Source organism: Punica granatum, chromosome 3 (genome assembly GCF_007655135.1).
Source record: "Punica granatum isolate Tunisia-2019 chromosome 3, ASM765513v2, whole genome shotgun sequence".
Taxonomy (NCBI): Eukaryota; Viridiplantae; Streptophyta; class Magnoliopsida; order Myrtales; family Lythraceae; genus Punica; species Punica granatum.
Window position 1 is genome coordinate 34,242,732 of NC_045129.1, and position 21,711 is coordinate 34,264,442.

The 21,711-nt window shown below is 41.4% G+C and overlaps 4 protein-coding genes across 6 annotated transcripts; 2 read left to right on the plus strand and 2 right to left on the minus strand.

Moving 5' to 3' along the window:
- The first annotated feature begins 4,653 nt into the window (after positions 1 to 4,653).
- Positions 4,654 to 7,661, plus strand: LOC116200573 (IQ domain-containing protein IQM2-like). Its single transcript, XM_031531408.1, has 8 exons — positions 4,654 to 4,847; positions 5,270 to 5,675; positions 5,771 to 5,951; positions 6,036 to 6,124; positions 6,236 to 6,326; positions 6,414 to 6,653; positions 6,752 to 6,853; positions 6,951 to 7,661. The coding sequence occupies exons 2-8, from the start codon at positions 5,275 to 5,277 to the stop codon at positions 7,659 to 7,661; spliced, it is 1,815 nt and encodes a 604-aa protein (XP_031387268.1). The 5' UTR covers positions 4,654 to 4,847; positions 5,270 to 5,274.
- An 879-nt stretch (positions 7,662 to 8,540) lies between these two features.
- Positions 8,541 to 10,672, plus strand: LOC116199292. The gene is made up of 2 exons (XM_031529600.1): positions 8,541 to 8,703; positions 8,784 to 10,672. The coding sequence occupies exon 2, from the start codon at positions 8,819 to 8,821 to the stop codon at positions 10,478 to 10,480; it is 1,662 nt and encodes a 553-aa protein (XP_031385460.1). The 5' UTR covers positions 8,541 to 8,703; positions 8,784 to 8,818; the 3' UTR covers positions 10,481 to 10,672.
- Positions 10,673 to 10,877: 205 nt separating this feature from the next.
- Positions 10,878 to 13,057, minus strand: LOC116199294 (cytokinin riboside 5'-monophosphate phosphoribohydrolase LOG8-like). Of its 2 annotated transcripts, none has more exons than XM_031529602.1 (7): positions 12,778 to 13,057; positions 12,582 to 12,694; positions 12,468 to 12,498; positions 12,273 to 12,372; positions 12,090 to 12,160; positions 11,160 to 11,303; positions 10,878 to 11,084 (listed from the first exon to the last, which is right to left on the minus strand). In XM_031529602.1, the coding sequence occupies exons 1-7, from the start codon at positions 12,871 to 12,873 to the stop codon at positions 11,013 to 11,015; spliced, it is 627 nt and encodes a 208-aa protein (XP_031385462.1). In that variant the 5' UTR covers positions 12,874 to 13,057; the 3' UTR covers positions 10,878 to 11,012. The 2 variants fall into 2 exon arrangements, with proteins under 2 accessions (XP_031385462.1, XP_031385463.1); XM_031529603.1 differs by having other exon boundaries at positions 12,582 to 12,679; positions 12,778 to 13,053.
- Positions 13,058 to 14,729: 1,672 nt separating this feature from the next.
- On the minus strand, positions 14,730 to 17,698 carry LOC116199293 (pheophytinase, chloroplastic). Of its 2 annotated transcripts, XR_004155513.1 has the most exons (9): positions 17,305 to 17,698; positions 17,075 to 17,167; positions 16,643 to 16,854; positions 16,395 to 16,539; positions 16,231 to 16,303; positions 15,997 to 16,143; positions 15,766 to 15,891; positions 15,471 to 15,664; positions 14,730 to 15,359 (listed from the first exon to the last, which is right to left on the minus strand). XR_004155513.1 is itself a non-coding variant. In XM_031529601.1 (8 exons), the coding sequence occupies exons 1-8, from the start codon at positions 17,598 to 17,600 to the stop codon at positions 15,584 to 15,586; spliced, it is 1,173 nt and encodes a 390-aa protein (XP_031385461.1). In that variant the 5' UTR covers positions 17,601 to 17,698; the 3' UTR covers positions 14,959 to 15,583. The 2 variants fall into 2 exon arrangements, 1 of the variants encoding a protein (XP_031385461.1); XM_031529601.1 differs by having other exon boundaries at positions 14,959 to 15,664.
- Between the last annotated feature and the right edge of the window lie 4,013 nt (positions 17,699 to 21,711).

The following is a 21,711-nucleotide window of genomic DNA, read 5'->3' on the forward strand; positions in this document are numbered from 1 at the left end:
TTGTGGGTTAACCTCATACGGAAAAATAGAATAGAAAAGTATGAGTTTATAAGAAATTGAATTTTACAACCTACCGATTTAATTTTTTGTGTTGAAGATGAGCCCAATCGCTTATAGACCTAGTGGATATTTTACATAGTATCATAATAGATTATACTGTCGTGTGCCCGTGTGGGCTCATACCAAGCCAAATTTCTTGCCAGCTTCTAATAATTGAGCATCTCCTCTCTTGCCCAAGTGTGGCATTCATTGTTAATTGTGACCTCCCTCCTCCTGCGAGCACGGAAGTCCACTCCCAGCACATAGTCAGATCTTGAGAGCGGATTTTTCGAGTCCACATGGCACGTGTAAGTGAAATGTTAAAGTCACACGTTATCATATGAGAGCGGGTGTTGAGAGTTCATCCCACACGGAAAAACAAAACAGAAAAGTATGAGTTTATAATATATTGAATTTCATAACCTACCAACTCGAACACCGTGTTCATATTAGATATGAGTTCTCTTAGATGAGATCACGTTGATTAACGAGTCAAGTTAGTTTAGGTAGAGGTCAATCAAGTGAAATCCTTAGCTAGGTTAGAATTTGACATATTATCCGCTAGCTGCAGCATTTATCTACATAACAGATTTTTCTTAAGAAAATGGGTCGATGTAGGTAGATGTAAATCTAGTCTAAGTCTAATATCTTATATATGGGACATTGAATTTGACAAGATGATGGATATATAGGATGAATGATTCAAAAAGAGAAGAGGCGTTAAAGTCACTTTGGTCCAAATATTGGAACGGGTGGTGTATGGTTGAAAAAGCTTTATTATGACTGCATGCCTGCCAATGTAAAGACCTAAAAGAATGTGACTGGAATTTTTTTTGTTGCATGTACCAACGACCCCGATAAGACTTGACATAGTTTTCAAATTTTTGACCCCAAAAATATTTGAGTATTTATCATGTTTTCAAATAAATACTATGTATGTATAAGTCCACTATTTTTTTTTAATTTTTTTCCGAATATAAGGAAATGAAAATGAAATCTAAATAAAGAGGTATAAATAGTCTCACTTGACGAAAATCGAATCTAACACCTCTTCTTTACCAAACGAGAATGCGTGCCGCTACAATTAGTCCTTTCTTTGTCCACTATTTTTTCTTGCTTATCGAAGAAGGCAGAAATTATTGACAGCTGCCCTTCTGGATTAGGAAAAAAAAAACAAAATGCTACTTTCGAAGACTAAGTTATGACATTTGAGATTATTTATTAATATCCACATTTATCTTAAAGAAAAGGCAAAAATTTGGTCATTTATCTAATATTATTCGAGGCAAAATTACTCAATTCCTACTGTACTAAGTATTCGTAGTAATATATCGCGAACAAAAAATAGTCAAGAAAATAAATGAACGACAATAAACCTAAAGTTTAGGATTTTGCCTCCATCGGCCTTCAGACTATATATTAATCCATCATCATCCAGCATAAAATATAATCAAATGTTTTAGAATAAGATGCTATATATACTTATTCGTTCTCATCACAGTAGAAGTAGTTAAGAAAGAAATCAATCGATGAAATGGTACCTGGAGAAGACTCTAAACCCTAGCTTGAATTTGAACATTCAAAAAGAAGAAAAAAATGCAATAAAAATATTTATAGCTAATCCCCCATTGCATGAAAACATGCACCCATAACAAATTAGAATAATACTGTAGGACAGCTAATAGTCACGTATTTTTGTGCAACCATTACCCCTCTTTGGATGTGCCTTAGATAGGGCATGCAAACCTGAAGACTTTCCAACGACTTATAGATTAATGAATTAGGATATTTATTGCTTATATGCAAACCTGATAAGAATTTATGTATTGATTTCATTTTTTGAACCTTTTCTATATATAATCATAAAACATTCTAGGAGAGAGGCTATATATGTAGTATATCAGCATTACATATTTTTACCTAAACTTGAGAGATTTTAAATTCAATTTTTTTCTGATGAACTTTTCCTGTTTGTGTCCACCCACACACACGCACACACACATATATATATATGGTTCCCTTTTTTGTAATTTGGGGGACAATCCGTCCGAGTCAACTTGTGGGGTCATGCATACTTTCTCTATATTTGCATGGGAAGTTTCAAAGACTTTGAGCTTCCAATTTCAAAATATTCAATTCAACGGAAGAATAAAAGTATTCAACCAACATATTGTGTCCATCCAAAGACTCCAATTTACGCGTGCTAATACATCATCAGAACCAAACTATGCTCATTTTATTGGATAAGTCATCTGGCTTCTTGTATTCGTATGGAGGTGTTTCGCCAAAAGACACGTACATTGTCAACGACCGGATTGTGTATATATATATATATATATATATATATGTCCCCTTCGTTATCACGAGGTAATTTTCTTTTCAAATTACGTAGTCTCATGCGTGGATTTATAGTACTTGTATTCAGGTAGCAGTATCGCACGGTGCTAGAATTTCAATGAGTTAAATTTGCATGGATGCGCACTTTCAATGAGAGGGGTACGTAGCCACGAAGTTTCCATAAACTCACTGGAGAGGTTGCCTAGAAAGAAAAAGAAAGTATGAAATTCGATACCTAGTGAGACGACTCGTGCTCGTTTATTAGCTTGTGCTCCTTTATTAGTTATTTAGGATTTTTCTCTTGTTGTATTAAGCCTTTAGCTTCCTTTGTAACCTGGAAAAAGAACTATGAAGTTTATTGTATTATGCCCATGTCATCCTTTGTAACCGAAAGAAAAGAATTATGAAGTTAACCGTATTTATGTAGAATCTTTGATTAGTTACCGAACTGAATCAATAAGTGCCTTAAAAACGATTTTCAACTTCGGTTAAAACAAGAGAGCGTATGTTATGTGTTAATGATTATTCTTTTTTTTGGTGTGTACCTTGATATCCTAAAGTCTAATGGGTCATGACTAATTCAGTTCGAGCCGGTTCGGTTCACTAAGAGGTAAAACTCTTACAATGAAGAATTTTCTCCATTCATAAGACTCGAATACCATACCTTACTTAAGACAAACAAGCGTCGAACTGTTTGAACCAACATTTGTTGGTGATTATTCTTTGTATTGATCGAGTGATGTTAGCGACTAATATTACCTAATTTGACCCTGCATAGATGTGATTGAATGTGTGGGGCATGGTTATATGGAAGAGACTGAACATTCAATGAGTATGTCGATCTATTAAAATGCTCGTAAGTGAGAATTTGCGGGTTCATTGCGGGGTCAGTTTCTCACTTTCAATCATTTTAATTGGGTGTTACACATCCAAATCAATAAGTAATACTAATCCAATATTTTCTCATATGGAAGAGACCAATGAACCTTGCAAGTTAAGCTACTCAAGGCAATTTTTTTGGGGGATAAATAATACTAATCCAATATTTTCTCATATGGAAGAGACCAATGAACCTTGCAAGTTAAGCTACTCAAGGCATTTTTTTTTTTGGGAGGGGGGGGGGGTGGGAGGTAAGACCAGTACAAGTAGGCCCGAGAAACATCGGATGACATAAGCAATTGCGATTGTTCTTATGGAACAAGTCCTTGTCTCAGCTTCTTCCTTCCCTTTAATTGAACAGAGTATATGTATATGTATTGACTTGAGATTATTTCCCAGAAATTTTCTGATGTTTCCTTGCCTTTTACTCCATAATATTTTCCGCTTTTCTTTGATATATATAGTTTCTATATATATAATAGGTAGAAATTTAAAATTTTTGTTATTAAAATTAAATTAAATTGCGTTTTTTTTTTTGATAAACTTTGATTGATTTTAAAAAGTTCTTTGGAGGTATATATTACTTACTATTCTTTGGATACAGATGCATAACTGACATGAAGTGTTCTAGCTAAGGGTACCATTCTATTTAATGTTTATGATTGGATATGATATATATATAAGAAAATTTATCATGAGAAGAATACGACATTTTTTATCCACTAGAATCGGCTCTGCACCAAGACATAAACATATAAAGTTCGAACTGCAGATTCCAACGGTGCCCATTAAACCATGTTTGCAGATGAAAAATACTTACGTGGTTACGGATCAAGGATCAAACGTCATCGATTCTTTACTTCAAAACACTCGTTGCACGCACATATATGCCAATCGCGTGCGCGCATCATTTTCTTCTGTTACGAGAGAAGTTCGGGCTTACTCGAATTCACTGAAGAAATGATAATGGTTTCTAATCTTTTGGCATATTTCGGAAAGAAAAGAAAAGAAAAATTGGGAAGAAATCAAGTGTAAAAGAAATTATATTTGACAGAGATTTGCTTGCTTGGGCCTCACGGAGAAGGCTTCTTCTTTACGCTGCCCAGACTAATTAAAAGTAGAAAAATGGAAAAGAAGAAGAAGAAGAAGAAAATAAATTAAGTACAAATAACAAATAAAATAAAAATAAGATTTTTCACCCTCTTGACCGAACTCTTCATTTACCCGCCCTCCCCCATCCCATACAGTAACCTTTAGTCCAGTCCACGTGGTCTGAAAACACATACTCTTCTCTCTCTCTCTCTCTCTCTCTCTCTCTCTCTGCCTTCTCTCCCCATATATATAGAATGCCAATGAGCAGATAGAGTTGTTCTCATTAACGTTAGTAATTAGCAGTTTACAAGGAAGAGGAGGGAGGAACCACGACCAAACGCATCGAGCTCTGTACAGAGGATATATAAAGCGTTAGTGAAAGGAAATATACCATTCCCATGCCAAGAAAGAATCACACCTCACTTTCTCGTTCTTGATTCAACGCCCACATAGCAATCAATTTTCTCTTTCGCGCGCGCGGCTTATCGAATTGATTTCAGGTAATTCTCCCCTGCTCTGTTTTCTCTTGATTCTCGGCAGCAGCATTTCTTGCTCGGCATGGAAGCTTTGCCCTGTTTGTTTCAATGCCCAATGCCTCTGCTTTCAGACTCCCGTGTCTGTGGAAGCCCATGTAGCAATGGCTTCTGCGACGATTTCTTGACTAGCAGTCAAAGATTTATGATTTTCTTCAATGGGGATTGTGTGCTCGTGTTCACATTGTACCCGACTGCTTAAAACTGCCATTTTTTTTAATGCAAATGTCGGGTTTCTTCATTCGTTAGCTGTATGGGCAGATTTCTTCGACAATGTGTATCGAGATAATGAAGTCTGTGTCTTGTCCCTGCTTGGACTCGAGTTTGCTATTTCCTTTCTTTCCCGGGTGAAATGTTCATATTCTGATGTTTCCTGGTCACCTTTTCAGCTCAAATGCGGATCTCTTTCTCCTGCCCGTTATCGGAGTACATCGACGTGGAGAATAACCTTGAAGCGATTCTTGTGAAATCTGTATATTTTGCAAATGAGGAAGCGAAGACTGTCGTTCGATCCGTCAGTTTTGGCGACCGGGATTCGCAGCCCACGATAATGAAAACCTCTGGAAACAAAATGGCGACAGAGGCCTCTGTTAGTTTTAAGAAAATAGAGCCCGAGACCACCAACTCTATTAACACTAAACTGGAGGAAGTCCAATCTCCGAGATCCGAGGAGCTGCCCATTTTGGATCCATCCAACCCCAAACACAATGCGGCGATAAAACTCCAGAAAGTTTACAAGAGTTTCCGCACGAGAAGGAAGCTGGCGGATTGCGCAGTTCTCGTTCAGCAGAGGTGGTTCGTATGCTCCACCAGTTACTTCTTCGAGCAATTATTTTGTCTATGCATTTTCTTCGGTTTTTCATATAGACATTTTCGCGGAATTGTTACAGGTGGGAGGTGTTAGACTTTGTCGAACTCAATAATAGCTCAGTATCTTTCTTTGATGAGGCCAAACACGAAACAGCCATTTCTCGATGGTCAAGAGCTAGAACACGGGCTGCTAAGGTTGGGAAAGGTCTATCGAAGAACGACAAAGCTCAGAAACTTGCGTTGCAGCACTGGCTTGAAGCTGTAAGTATTTGTCAGCCTTCTAGTGCTTCTGTTGCTAATGCTGCAATTGTTGACTTGGCTAAGTTTTCTGCTGATATTCAACAGATTGATCCGCGGCATCGTTATGGGCATAACCTTCATTTTTACTATGTCAAGTGGCTCCACAGTCAGAGTCGAGAACCCTTCTTTTACTGGTAAGTGTTAACCACTTGGAAACGTCCGACTAATTTCTTTTCTTACCTTCCAAGTTCATCATCTTTGAATGATAACTAATTCTGAAACGAATCATCCCTGCAAAATTTCAGGTTGGATGTAGGGGAAGGGAAAGAAGTGAATCTTGTTGACAAATGCTCGAGATTGAAGCTTCAGCAGCAATGCATCAAGTACCTCGGACCGGTGAGTTTTTGAAATTGTTTTCCTACGGACCCTTCCGGCCGATATTATATTGGAATGTCTTGCTTATTTTCCGTTCTTATCATTTAGGTGGAAAGGAAGGCATATGAAGTTTCGCTGGAGGGCGGGAAGCTCTTTTACAAGCAAAGCGGTGAGCCTCTCCACACCATGGGCGAAGCAGGAGATGTCAAGTGGATTTTTGTCCTGGGCACCTCAAAGACGATGTACGTGGGCAGAAAGAAGAAGGGCTCGTTCCAACACTCGAGCTTCTTGGCTGGTGGGGCAGCTTTGGCTGCGGGAAGATTAGTTGTCGAAGACGGGATTCTGAAGGTACTCATCCGATCATTGTTCTAAGATTTTGGGACAGTATGCATTTGTTCTTATACAAATTTCCTAAAACGGTTTTTTTTTCCCCTGTTATTCCACAGGCAGCATGGCCTCACAGCGGTCATTACCGACCCACAGCAGAAAACTTTCGAGACTTCCTTTCGTTTCTTCAAGAGAATGACGTGGATCTAACAGACGTAATGGTACATTCAAGAGTTCCTAATTTCGATACGGCTTCATGCTATTAATGAATGAGTCTTGGCAAATTCTAACGCCTATTCTTGTTCACGTTTCCCTCAGTTGTCGCCGGTAGACGAGGGAGAACACTCCTTGACAAGAAGCGGCACCTACTTGAGAAGCAATCCTTCCGCGGAGGACTTGTCTGGGAAGTTTGATTCATCGGAGATAGGTGCAGATAACTCAGCTGATGAGACAAGAGATTCAGAGGAAAAAGAGACTAGCCCTTCTACAGAATTAAGGTCTCCTAAACCAAGTCGAATCCAGAGATTTAGTGAAAAGCTGACCAATCTCGAAATACCGAAAAGGAATGAATTGATCGAGAGTTTTGAGAGCGAGAATCCCGATCTTGATTCTCCTGTGGGCGGTTATGAGACCGCAGAGGATGCATTTGCTTCCGGACATGACGATAATCGGGCAGAGAACAATTTGGAAGAACGGCCCCCGCAGATGAAGCAAAATAGCCCCCGTCCGGAGTCGAGCTCTATGCAACCAAGGAAATGGACAACTGGGGCCGGACCACGCATCCGTTACGTGAGGGACTACCCTCCTGAGCTTCAGGTCCGGGCACTTGAGCATGTGAACTTATCCCCGAGAAGTGCAGGGCTTTCAAGGTCGTACTTCTCTCCACGGAGTGCCAGTCGACTTAGCCCGGTGAAGCTAAGCTCGACCGTGTCGGAGACTGAACATCCTTGGGAAGGAAGTGTCCATTGCAGGCCGAAGTCCGCGTTGAGTAGGAGTCTTCCTGATTGGCTTCCTATTCTTTCCATGTGAATAGGGATTCATTTCGAAACACTTCATTCTTTGACAAAAAGAAACAGACAACAGATAGAAACAGCATGACATGAAGAGAAACTGTCAAACAGAACATAAGTTACCCCTAGCATAGCCATAGGTGTTCTTTCTCAATTTTTATTTATTCATCGGTTTTAGCTCAGGCATACAATTTTTTTTTTGGTTTTTTTTTTTCTGTACATACGATGACACTGTAAAATTTTGTGGGTTTTCATGCCCTTTTACAATGCAAAGGAAAACAAAAATTCAAAAACAAAAAGATGGAATTTTCCATTTTTTTCACCTTTGGAGCAGTACTTGTTGACAAAACCATATAAACGTTTTTTTTAACCTCTCGAAACGGTAACGATGGCTACAAGATTCAATCTTACGATGGTCTTGATTAAGACCGGGGAGACTCTCTCCTCCAGGAGGAACCTTTACCAAAGAACAAAGACCGATACCTCATCAGTTATCTCACATCAGAATGACATTACGCTCAAAGCAGACAATACCTCTTGAACGATCTATCTGCATGAGACACCCCGTGCTCCCATGATCAGTCGATCTCATCAATTACCAAACGGTAGCCCCGAGTCAAGTTTTTATCATCATGAGTTCAAACCATTCGGGAAAACATGAATATGTTGTCATGTTTTGATGCAAGAGAAGAGGAAATTGCAATCATCTTCCCCAGCTTCCATGCCTGCGTGGTAGAGGGCTCCCTCAAGGCACATTTGGGCCTAAGAGGTCATAATGAGCCGGGCTCTCAATCATGGGCCTGAACAATTTGGGCCTCAGACAAAATACCGTACCATAAACCACATTTACCGACCAACTTCAGAGTTCGGACAGCGCATATCCGGTAACGTAACCGACCGTAGACAATCATAGCCTTCTCCGAAACGGAGCTGAATCGTTTTGACACCCCAACAACGGGAGGAGAACGCCGCTCTCGCAAGAAAAGGGGGAGCCCACTGAACTGACAGCTGAAGCTGCAGAGACCCCAATTCCAAGATCTCCGTCGATCGCCCTTTCAATTGTGAGTATGCCCTTCTCAGATTCTCCCCCAAGGAGCTGAGTTTGATCATCTTCTCATTCGTTTCTTGATTCATCTTGAAGCTCTGAGTACATTGCTGTCAAGAACTGGGGGGTCCATGAAACAGTCGAACCCAATTGCAGAGCCAGTAGGGCAGAATCTGATAAAGCTCATCAGCAATCTGTGCTTCTCCGTGTTTGTGTTCGGCGTGCTCATATTTACTGTGATTGCCATCACATACAAGTCCCCAGATCCATGGCTCGAGTCTGCTCCCGCCATGACCAAGTTCTTCACCCAGAGCGAGAACGCCACTTTCAAGAACGACAACTCCATCCTCAGGACGGGGGAGGATCTGCAGCTCTCTCAAATCGCTCCTGCTTCCGCGATCACGGAGTCGTCGATCGAGAAAGTCGAGGAGAAGATTGCGAGCTCGCTGGAGCTTGAATCGGGCTGCAGGGAGATGACCACGAGCCCAGTTAATTGCTCGGACCCGCGGGTCCTTGTCGCTGTCGAGAAGTTCAATCTTCGGGCTTTTAAGTCCATCGCCTTCTTGGAGTATCAAACTCCAGTTAGCGGGTCGAGACCCGATGAGTGTGACGTGGCGTGGAGGTTCAGGAACAAGAAGGAGAAGTCTTGGAGGAAGTATAGAGACTTTAGGAGGTTCAAGATTGGGATAGGAGAGAATTGTACGTTTAAAGTAGTTCATCCAGGAGGCTGGCATTCAGGTATTAATGCTCGGAGGCCTAAGAATCGGTATAGCGCGACAACTGGCGGTGCTACTCCGAAAATCTCAGCTCCGATTCGTGATGATGAGATCAATGACACAATACCGAGTTTAGGGTCTGATGTGAATTTTAGAAAAGGGAGGTACTTGTACTATTCGCGAGGAGGGGATTACTGCAAGGGAGTAAATCATTATCTGTGGAGTATCTTGTGCGGGTTAGGGGAAGCAAGGTACTTAAACCGGACGTTCGTGTTGGATTTAAGTATGTGTCTGTCAGCGACTTACAGTTCGACTAATAAGGACGAGGAGGGGAAGGATTTTCGGTTCTATTTTGACTTTGAGCATCTTAAGGAGGTGGCTTCAATTGTGGAGGAAGGCGAGTTTATTCGGGACTGGAAGAAATGGAACCGGGCCCACAAAAAGAAGGTTCCTGTTCAGAAAGTTCCGACCTATAAGGTTAGTCCGATGCAACTTAAGAGAGATAAAAGCACCATCATATGGAGGCAGTTCGATGCTCCTGAACCAGAGAATTATTGGTATCGAGTCTGTGAAGGGCAAGCTGAAAGGTACATTCAGAGGCCATGGCATGCTCTATGGAAATCAAAGAGGCTAATGAACATAGTCTCAGAAATTAGCGGGCGAATGGATTGGGACTTTGATGCAGTTCATGTGGTTCGAGGCGAGAAGGCCCAGAACAAGGAGCTGTGGCCCAACCTAGACTCTGATACCTCTCCCGATTCGCTCGTTGCAAAGCTCAAGGGGATGATTCAGCCCGGGAGGAACCTCTATGTTGCGACAAACGAGCCTTTCTACAACTACTTTGACAAGTTGAGGTCATACTATAAGGTCCATCTGCTTGAGGACTACAAGGAGCTCTGGGGGAACACGAGCGAGTGGTACAACGAGACAAGGTTGCTGAATGATGGGAAACCAGTGGAGTTTGATGGGTTCATGAGAGTCGCCGTGGATACTGAGGTTCTATACAGAGCAAAGGTCCGCGTGGAGACATTCAACAACTTAACGAGAGATTGCAAGGATGGAATTAATACCTGCTGAACAGGTCGGAGGCTTCTTTTTGGTGGTTTTTCTGTTTACTGATTCACATCTCTTGTATGTTACTGTATACTTGTCCCCTTTTTTGAAATAGATGAGTCGAGATTATTACATGATTCTTGTTGTATATGCACGTTACCCATGATATCAGTTATTCAGGATATATTCACATGCCAATACTGCCTTTGCTTTGAATTCTTGCAGCCTTATATGCTCTTAGCCCTCTTGATGTTGATTGAATTTTGGAAGAAATTGTCTCTGCATCCTTTTTCTGTCTTTCCGCTTTGTATGGCATTTCTACACCAAGATTGCTGCTGGTATTTCTTTACTTTGTTTGCAGAATAAACATAAACATATATGTGTGTGTGTGTGTCTGCGCGCGCGCTTAAAATTTATGCACTGAAAGTTCAAATATGATCTGGTTTGTCAGAATTGCCATTAAAGGCACCAAGTCTGTCATTCAGTTCCCGAAAGACAGAGAGGAAAAGAACTTGCGAAGAAGAGAACAAAATTCATTTCCTATAAAAGAATACGGCTATAAATTGCTTATTTCTTCCTCACTCCAGCTATGACTTGGCGCTACTTGCTCGTGCACGGGCACGTAATCCTGCAGATACACGGAGTTCCTGTCAGTGAATTTGGATTCATAAGATGAAAAGGGAGTTACATGGCAAGGAGTTACCTCCATTTTCTGCATGAGGTCTCTAGCAGTCTTTGCTGATATGACAATATTCCTAGCAGCCGGCTTTATGAATCCTTCTTCTACTCCTTTGTCGAACAGCCGCAGCAGGCAGTCGTAATACCCGTCGACATTCAAAAGGCCCACCTGCGTTTTACGCAAGGAAAGAAATTCTTGCTGCTTTTCTTTTCGAGAAACTATGATTATCGTGCAGTAATTGGAATCCAGCGATTTACAGTTCCAAGAGTCCGTGTCAAAGCTTACGAACTGCAACTGCCCTTTATATTATGTTTCATGCCGGTCCCATGCACAGTATATTAAGCTTTGTCTGCTTCTGATCAAAGTAAGGACAGACTTCACTTTCATGTAAAAGATTCGAAATCACTGATTAGCATTAAAAAAATGGTTGTCGCGTCTGTTTCATGGCTATCACTATCAGTTAGGGCTAATCTGTTTCAGTAATCCCACTTAATGCTTAATAAAACAAAGAGATTGTGCAGCTTACGCTGTTCCTAAAGGACGACTTTTGCGCCGAATCTAATGAAAATATGGTCGATCCTAGAAGCTGCAGCATGTGAAATCGAAACTGTGACCTCTCTAGACCATGCCATATAAAGAAAAAGAGAAAAAGATTCTTGTTCTGAGAAAAATCTTTAGCAGATGAATGAGAATCCGGATAGAAAATTCAGCTGATAGCCGACTTTCTGATAATTTACATGTTTTCAGTACCCACGAAAAATCGCATAACTTGGAAAGACAGATAAGAGATTCTGTACTCTCGGTTCAAGTTAAATTATAGTATGACGAGGTGAAGATTAACTTAATGCAACGTCTTGTTCGTGTTAGAGCTAAGACGAGGGAAGAACATCTTCGATCAAGAAATATCTGATATTCTGTGAAAATTCTACAGCGGTGAATAGGAAGAGAACTTACTGGTTTGGCATGGATACCAAGCTGGGACCAAGTTATCATCTCGAGTAGCTCCTCGAAAGTCCCATACCCTCCTTCATCAGTCATCAACACGAAAAAAAAGAGCAAGAATTTCAAAGATATCCATCAGCTCCATGGCGCCTCTGCGTATTAAGTTCATCAAGTCTGTAGTGGTAATATCCTCACCGGGCAGGGCAATGAAAGCATCAGCTCGACGAGCCATCTCAGCCTTCCTTTGATGCATGTCCGAGACTATCAACACTTCTCCTACTGCATTTCGTGTCGCCTGAGAAAGTTACTGATTCATGAATATTGAGTTGCGTCTTTGTGCACGTATGTCTGCATCAAAGAGACACAAGGAAAGCTGCAGGACCTATTTACCTCGAGTGGAAGCAGAGCTGTTGGGGAAATCCTATGGCCAGTCACAGAGACAAAGCGATTAGTAAGCAGCACATATCAGCAATCTAAACGATATAGTTACGTCCATTTTCTAACCCGAGAACATTGCAGCCGCCGTTAAAGACGGTACGAGAGACCAGTCCCATAAGACCAATACTGCCACCTCCATAGATTAAATCCATTTTCCTTTCAACCTGTGACACGAGTACCTCAAGAAGAAATTGAATAAGTTTCAGCTGCATCAAACGTGCACGGGCAAGCATTTTATGAGTTCGTGGGAGAGATCACCTACCAGCTCTCTTCCGAGCTCGGAAGCTGCGTCACTGAATATCGTTCTGTTCCCGGAATTACTTCCGCAGAAGACACAGACCCTCCTGAATTTGCCCATCAAAGATCCTCTTCTTCTGCAGATTCCAAAAGACTGAGAGCCTCTGATTCAGTCCTTAAAGAAGACTCAAAAAAGCTTTCTTCCCCGATTGTAATATTCGTGGTAGGACACAGAGCTCAGGGACAATTGGGCGTGTGTGTGTATGAAGACTTGCATGACACGTGAGAGAAATCGTTCTCAGTCGCCTATCATCTTTTTTAAATGTATAGTGGACTGGCCGACTTTACCTATAACACAGAGATTCGAAATCCACTGGAAGTATTTCGTGATCAGAGCTAATGCCCGAGCTGATATGCCAAGCACATTTAGTGATTTCACTGAAAAAAAAAAGATTTTTTTTTTATGTGCTATTTGTTTGGTGGGTACAACAACAATGGAACTATTCGGCTTCCTGGAAAGTAGGGGAAGATTCATCTCCTCCTTGGGATCGGAGACCCAACTAGAACTGTTTGTGTTTGCAAATTTACATTTTTTTTTAGCCAATAAATGGATACATAAGTCACCCTTTCTAACTGATCTTTGCTCGTTTCTTGTTGTTCCATTTGGCCGTCCAATTTTCAGGTGGCTGAGCAAACAGATACTCACTGTAAGGAATCTTCCTCTTTCCTCCCATGAGAGAAATTGACTGATCTGGACATAAATTATGGTTTATAAATGAGATGTTAGGCACGACTTGTGGATGATAAAGACCTTTTTCTATGGAACCGACTCGTTGTTGAAGCCTTAGTTTTTCCTGTTTTGGTCGTGAGTGGCTTTCGTGTGTACTGTTACTTTGTTGCTGCTCTATCTCCATCATAATCGGCAAATGAAATTAACTGGGGCACGGCGGCCCTCTACCTCTCCAGGTGCTCGACACACGTCTACGGCAAACTCTAGGTTCAGATTCGCCGATCATGCATTAATGGATCATAACAGCTCAAGACAGAAAGTAAAATTTGATATTACAGCTTCCATGTAGTTAGTAATGGTGTCCACTTCCTAGCAAACTATGAGGTAGTGATGGCAAGTCAAAGTTACATAAACAAAAGGGGTGGGCTTGGGCGTGCAATAAGGATGATGATTGCACTGGGCCCACTTCTAGTCCCACCATTGTTTTTTTCTCATCATCTCTGGGAAAAGATGTTCCCATTGTTTCTGCATCTAGGTCACTGATCATGTCAACTTCCATGAAACAATGTTTGAGTCCTCTGGTTTTGCTCGAGCAAATAAGAACCCAATTATCCTCAAAAATTACCGACTGCCCGAAGAACCGAATGGGAGCTCAGGGTATGAATTGTTTTGCTTATCCAAGGTGGTCTTTTGTCATAAAAGAAAATTTTGTCTCAGCAGAAATGGTTACTCACCTTCACCAACTTAGATTGTTTTCTGATCATCTGTGCAATTTTATTAGGGAGAGTCTTACTGGTGTGAAAGTGACTTGAAGCGCCACGAAAGCTAAGGGCAAGGGGGAAGAGACGAAATGGGGTTGGTGAGATGGCCTTTCAGTTCAAAGTTTCACTGAAGATGATATTGGCTGTTATGTCTTTTGTCCCTCTTATTATATCAAAGGGTAAAAAACACATGAATTAATAAACAAATAAGGAACGGCTGTGCTTAACGTTACGCGTGGATCAGTGTTGAGATTGCCCAAATTGTGTTTCGACAACTTTATTCGAGATAGTTGAATCAAGTCATAATAAAAGCCTGTAAAAGTTAAATCATTTACTGTTGTCAGATTGACTCTTCTGAGCTTGATTGAACTGATATTCAGTCACGTGATAAAAGGAAAATTGCCCAATTATTGGACGTGTTCTTGGGATTCGCGATAACATGATAGCTAAAACTGGAGCATTTGGAGGAGCAAAAAGGAAGCGATGGAGATGGAAATGGGCTCTCGTTGCCACTGACGGAGATTACCATTCCGTTTTTCTTCCACTCTGAGCAATTCCCATGATTAGCCTGTATGATTTTTCCACATAATCCTACTTATTGCCTTAGATCATCATTAAATAGTTGACTGGAGATGTCGACATGCAGAAGATAACACTCACACTACATTATGTCACTAACAGCATGATGATACCGATGATGCTTTTGCCTCGATGCATCTCTATTGGGGTCCGATTTTATTATCAGAAGGTGGACCATGCAGCAGAAGTTTGGGCCGCCTCAACGAAATCATGAACTCAATCCGACCTGAACATGTCTTGAGAAGGCACCACCCACCATTTGCAACGAGGAGGTGGTGGTTGCAGCAACCTTTAACTATTCATGAGGTGCGGTTGTTCGTCCATGGCTTCTCCCAAGTAGGACCAATCTTAACGTGAGACATGACATGTGGGACTCATCACTTTTATAGTAAAGAAGACCATATTGATCGAGGACATCTTTTGTAATTTCTGATGAGAGCGGCAAGTGGCGGCTGCTTCAAAGCTTGATCTTCATCGCCACGACATTTGGTTCTATCAATGGACAGGTACCACTGGGTAGGTTCTTTCATTGCCAAACTGAGCCCAAAAGGGAAAGAAAAGGAAGAAAGATGAGACAGCAAACGAATGAAATTTTCGGGCTATCAGCTGTTCAGTACAGAAGAACTGATTCCTTTGTCGTGTATTTACCATCATATTATGTAACAACTTAAAAAATGTGACCCGATGTATATATATATAGATAGATGGCTTTCCCCAGGAACGATCGAGAGAATGCTGTCCTGCCCCCCAGGCTGGTCGTGTTATGTGGTTGCAGCAAACGATATATCGTGCCTAGCCACGAATGATTCCACAAGTGGATTCACGAGCTGTGGTGCTTCATCCTTTACACAGAATAGCACAGGAAAACTGCTTTCCGTCACAAATTTAATATGAATTTACGAGCAAGAATCACAGGACATATACAAAGAGATGAGAGGGAGACCTGAGGACAGTGACCGACATTCGGTAGAACAACAAAATCCTCTACGGAATCGAAATTCCTGAACTCTCGTCCGAGCTCTATGGGCTCCCACGGGTCCTTATCTCCCCATGCGACCAAGACAGGACACTGAGAAGAAGGGAGAGAAACACCATTTTAACAGTCTATAAAGATCATGTGACGAATGTTAGTCTCGGTATATGGCTTATCAGATCTCGTTCTTTAGAGACTGACCTTCACTTGGGGCAGAAGTTCCTCGGGAAGAGGCCCCCCTGAGTAACAAATGAATTCAAGAAATACGTCTGCGGCCCCAGGCTCTAGCCCGGGTTGAAGGATCTTCTCAACTAGCTCATCAGTCACTTGGGAAGGATCGTGATAACACTAAAAGCAGGCAATAGATGTTGATTACGACCATCACAAGAAAGAGTCACATGAGTTATAGCAGTCCTTCCAACTGCAACCATTTACCTGACAAAGGATGCTCCTGACTGACTCGGGTGTAGCGACAGCTCTGAAAAAGAACTTCCCGATTGCAGTGTTCCTACACATTGATCAACCAACTTATCAACATCATTAATCTTCGAAAATTCTGATCGTTTAAGCTGGCCGGACAGAGGAACTTGAGTTCAGACCTCAGCAAATTCTGGAAGGATCTGATCAAGGGCCTCCCATACCAAGGCTGCTTCTTGATATGCAGCATTCGCAAAGAAATATTTAACAAGACGATTCCCCGACAGATATCCGGTTCCATAATTGCAGCTTGAAGACCCACAACTCCTAGATGATGATGAAGTTGGTGTAAGCAATCAACCTTGCGAAAGATACATAATAGCATCCACAATCAAGTTACTACAGCTGATAGAATCAGAGAACTAATCACCTCCAATGGAGTTGCAGATAAAGAATGCTCGGTCTTTAACCACTTCATGACAGAAGTCAATGATCTGAGCGGCCCATGTCTCAAACGTGTAGAATGGGTCGCCTCCAAACTCATGAGGGTTCGGTTTATCTGAGTAGCCGTAACCAATGAGGTCGATTGAGTACACCCTGTGAGATTTCGCCAGGACTGGGATATTCTTCCTCCAGTGGTCACTGAAATGAGGAAAAAATAAAATCACGTCAATGAATCCCGTCCGATATTGAAAAAAGCAAAAGCTTACAACTTCAGAATCCCGAATGTCGACAAACAAGAGCTAGCTAGTCGAGACAGCGAACAGGTGAAATTGAATTGATTAACAAATAACCATTTGATCTGATACCTATTAGAAAACAGTTGTCTGCTAATGATAATCAGTATGTGAACGGTGTAGACCTGTTGGCTCCAAAACCATGGATCAAAACCAATGCCGGCCCGCCGTTCCCGGAACACTGGTACCGTATCGAGTAGCCCCTCCAATTCCACACACTACACCACAGAAAAAAAAATCGTACATCACCAACTTACGAACAACATCAATAATCATGCCGTAAGCTCATCCAGCCATTCATCTCCAAGGAATTACTTTCAAAACCGAAACTTTTGATTGAATAAGCTCTCATTACCAGCTTTTAACTTCAGCAGTTGGGCTATCATCTTCGACTCGATTATCTTCCACCGAGAAATCGTTGAGGAGGGAATGTGCGGTGAAGAACCCATTGCCCAGCTCGAGGCGGGAAGACAGGGGGAATTGGGGGGAAACACCGGATTGACGAAGCGGGGTTTTGGCCATGCTGCTCGGAGGGTTTGAACTATGTGAGACGAAGGACGTGATGCTACTGTGGGTCCTTCTTCGGTGGGAAGGCGGGAGAGGGAGTTCGAGGCTGCGGAGTTGCAGAGATGGAGAGCTGGCGCTCGCCATTTCTGCAGAGCAGAGGAAGGCTCGAAACGCAGACGACAGGCATAGACAGAGAGAGGGAGGGGGGGAAGGAGATGTTGGCGTCAGTCTGTCAGAAAATGAATGGTCGGCAATTATCGAAGGTATCAGCGCACGCCGTTGGTCCACGTGGCCGTGTCAGAGACAGGTCGGGGACAGTTGATCTTCCTCGGCGGCCGGCCGAGGGGCTTCCATTTCTTTTATTATTATTATTTTTCTAGAAGTCTTTTCCTTCTTATTTTCCGAGATAGGGATAGGCGCACTGACATAACCGTCAGCTCAGGGTCAAGAAATTTCAATTTAATTTCGGGAAAAATTTTAATATAATTCCGCCCTCATCGTTAGATGAAATCTTCTTACCATGGAATGGTGTAGTGGGTCGTGGGATTCAACGCATTCAACGATGGAAAAACTTGTATCATGATGACACGTAGTCATATTAGTAAAATCATAATTCTAGATGCAAGCTTTCTTGTTAAGGTCAAGTAAATAGAAATAAATAGACTATAAAAATTTTCACTAACAAGAATGAGAATCTAATCTATAATTATTCATGTGGCGCGCGTTGCATGGACATCCGCACAATTTCACTTTTGGGTAATACATTATGTTAAGTGGTAATTTTTAAGTGTTAATTTTATCCACACCATACAGATATTACACTTGCAATGGTATTTCAAATTTTAAATGAATACTCAATTATTAAAGTATCGGATACTATATGAATATTACTAAGTGAATTACACTTAATTTTCAGTAAAGCTAATACTAAATAAATGTGCGTATATATTTTATGTAAGATGCTGTAAAAAAAATTTAACACAGTAGAGTCCTTATGTTATGTTAATTACCAATTGAATATATTAAACTCGTGTATATGAACCAAGAGAAATCTCATGACGAAAGATGAAAAGGCCGATACACAAAAGAGGATTGATACAGGGCAATCTAAAACAAATGAAGAAGGGCACCGTGAGAAGAAAGATAGAGCGAAAATCAATTGATTAGAGTATTCCTCTCTTCGTAAATTGGCACATATAAGATTTGGCATGTGTCGTTAAAAGAATAATTTACTGAATTGATATAATACATACTGTATATATATGAATAGAATATTTACAACAATTGATATATAATTAATGGCGTAGGCTCGAAATGGTTTTTGATCATGAGTATAGATATGCTCCAAACGATTATGTGAAAGATATTCATCGTACAAATGGAAGCTCCTCTTTGCAGTAGTCAACATGAATAACATGTATATAGATGTCGTTAACTTTAGTATTCATGACTCGGTTTATATGCCTCAAAACTATTATGATCTTCATTGCCATCGCATGAATGTATATCATCGAAAGCCGCTTGAAACTTAATGGTGCCCCCTCCTGCTCTCATCAAGGCCATCCAGAAAACATCCGAAGGAAATATATACATCTGAAACACAAAAATTATCAAGGCATAGGGGAAGCACCGACCCATATTGCAGCAACAATGAATACTAATGTTTTCGGCTCACTCTGCCTCAGCCCATTCTGGTTAGGCTCTAGGTTCAATTTTCAATCTCTATGTACTTTTGAAGGGTATCATGACCCCATGACTCTTGCAGACACTATCTTTTAATATTAATATTATGAATTATTCATCAAAAAAAAATCGAGAGAGAGGGAGAGGGAGAGGGGAGGAAGAGAAAGATGTTCTTGGGTGAAGAACAATCAGAGGGGTGAGGCGATGAAGGGAGAGATGCATATTGAGACTCCTCTGTTTGTGTCCAAGAAAATTTATTTTGCTTTAATTTTTAATAGAATGGTCAATATTCTAAGTTTGTTTTTCCGAGAAAGAGAAGATGAGGAACAGAGGGGAGGGAGATGTAAAGAGTTGGTAAAAGAAGATGAACGGAAAACATAATTAAATAATTATAATAAGAGCAAATTGATCAACGACGCAGTCATGCAATCACAAGCTGAGAGTTTTCGATAATTTATTTGGAGCTGAGAGCTCTCGAATAGAGATTTATAGAGTTTACTGTTCTCCTTTAATATATTATATATTGATTTTTTAAGTTTATACATGCGTTTTCATGTATGATTGGGTTCCTACCCAACACATAATGGGTTCTTTCTCTTTGCTCATACTCTCTCGATCACTTTGAGCAATTCAAGATTCGCTTAAGCATCAGATGGATAATCTCGAGACCCATGCCTCAGCCGGTTCGATTTCCGGTCTGATTCTGATAACACTGCAATTTCCGCTCGAGTCAAGGGGGTTTCGAAGGAGAAGAAGAATCAGAGGAGGCGGAGAAGATGAGCTGATGAAGAAGAACATCAGGAAGAGTCAAAGGGGAAGTGAGGAACTCGGGAAGAAGACGACTAGGGCATGTAGGGTTTCCGATTTTTTCCAGATTTCAACTCTGTTGCTCTGCATTCTGATGATTTCTAATTTTCTACAATTCCGCTCGGGTCGGGAGGAAGGAGTTCGGGTCGGATTCCGCTTAAAATTTATGAACTCGCGAACCGGCCGGTTCGAATGGGTTCACGTAAAACCGGCCGATTTTTTGGGTTCGCTAGATTTTTTATGCATTTTCGATTTTTAAGCGAACCAGCCGGTCCGGTCCAGTTCTGATAACAATGGTTCACGTTTGTCTTGCGGGGCCTACTATACCGAGAAGATGAGGTAGGCCCTATAAGAGGTGGAGGAAGGACATAAAAAGCCCTTCGGCTATCAAGTTTTTGGAGACCTATCTATCGGGAATAAAAGGTGGCCTATCAAGTTGAGGAAGGGGTCTTGGTGTAGTGATATAACGCGCCTTTCGGAGCTCATAAGTCATCGGTTCGATCCTCATTAGTGGGACTTATGCGTTCCTTCATTTAGCTTTATTTCATTTCGTTATACTAAATCTATGTGCCTCCCTTATTATCAAAAAAGAAAGGCCGAATTAGTTTCGAAATAGTAAAAATTTTCCCACATCACGGTTCTAGTTTGCAGCTGATGCAAGAGACCTGGCTAAAAGACGAGCAAAATGGAGCCCTCCTATAGATCGGGTTTGATCCTCTGCAGTTCATATGGAACTATATAGAGTCCAATTGATGGTCCAAATCAAATCCTATCCTCTCCACCGTCCGTTGCGGGTGGGATTCCACACCGATGCCATCAACCGGACCATCCAGGCATCTACGATCTGCTATCCTTCTAGCTCCTGCCGTACTTCATGGCTACAAACAATTGCACTGGTCCTTTCAGGGCCACGTGATAGGCCTGGGAACCATTTCGAAGGCCACATCCCTTCTCATTTTATATGTGCTTTGCATGGGCCAGAGAAAGGCGCCCAGGTAAGCCCAAGCCCAGTCAAAGAAGCCCACAACTTGAGAATTTCGTTTTTTCTTTTTTAAAGAGACTTATGAACCTAGAAGAAGATAAATAGTAAAGAAAAATAAAAGGGCACGGGAAGCCCACTGACGATGATTGAACTCATAACTTTTTGCTCTTAGATCGAGGACAATGTCACTGCATCAAACCCTTTTTCTCGGGAATACTTGATCTTTTAGTATTCGGTTGACACCACATCGTGTAAATGCGGCACAGCACATCCAAAATGGTTTACCAAGCCTATTGATGTATGTTAATCATCGGAATCATGATGGTCACGTGAATGAGAGCAATACTGCTATAAGCTAAAAATGTCCTCAGTTGTTTTCGTAAGCATGAAATCGACTGACCGGAGAGACATGCACCCATGGAACACCAACTTAGCTCTTTGATGCGGCATGGAATTCTAAGATGTGACTATAAGTATATACTAACCATTATAAGAGATCAACCTCATCAAAACAACTTAGTTTACCATCTAGTTATTTAAAACTGGCGACGAAGGACCGTAAGCAAGGATAAGCGGGATAGGTGGTTCCTTCAGATGGCTATGGGCTGCAAAGAGGCTGCAAGATGGGTGGGCTAGATTCTCGACCCTCCTTAGGGGGGAGGATCGGGTGTGGGACGATGACAACATAGGAGTCGGTTTCTCATTCCCGGTTCCGATGAATAGAGTTGGCTAGACATATGGAAGTGATGCTGCGATCTTCAGGAAATATGAAAATCAGGAAAC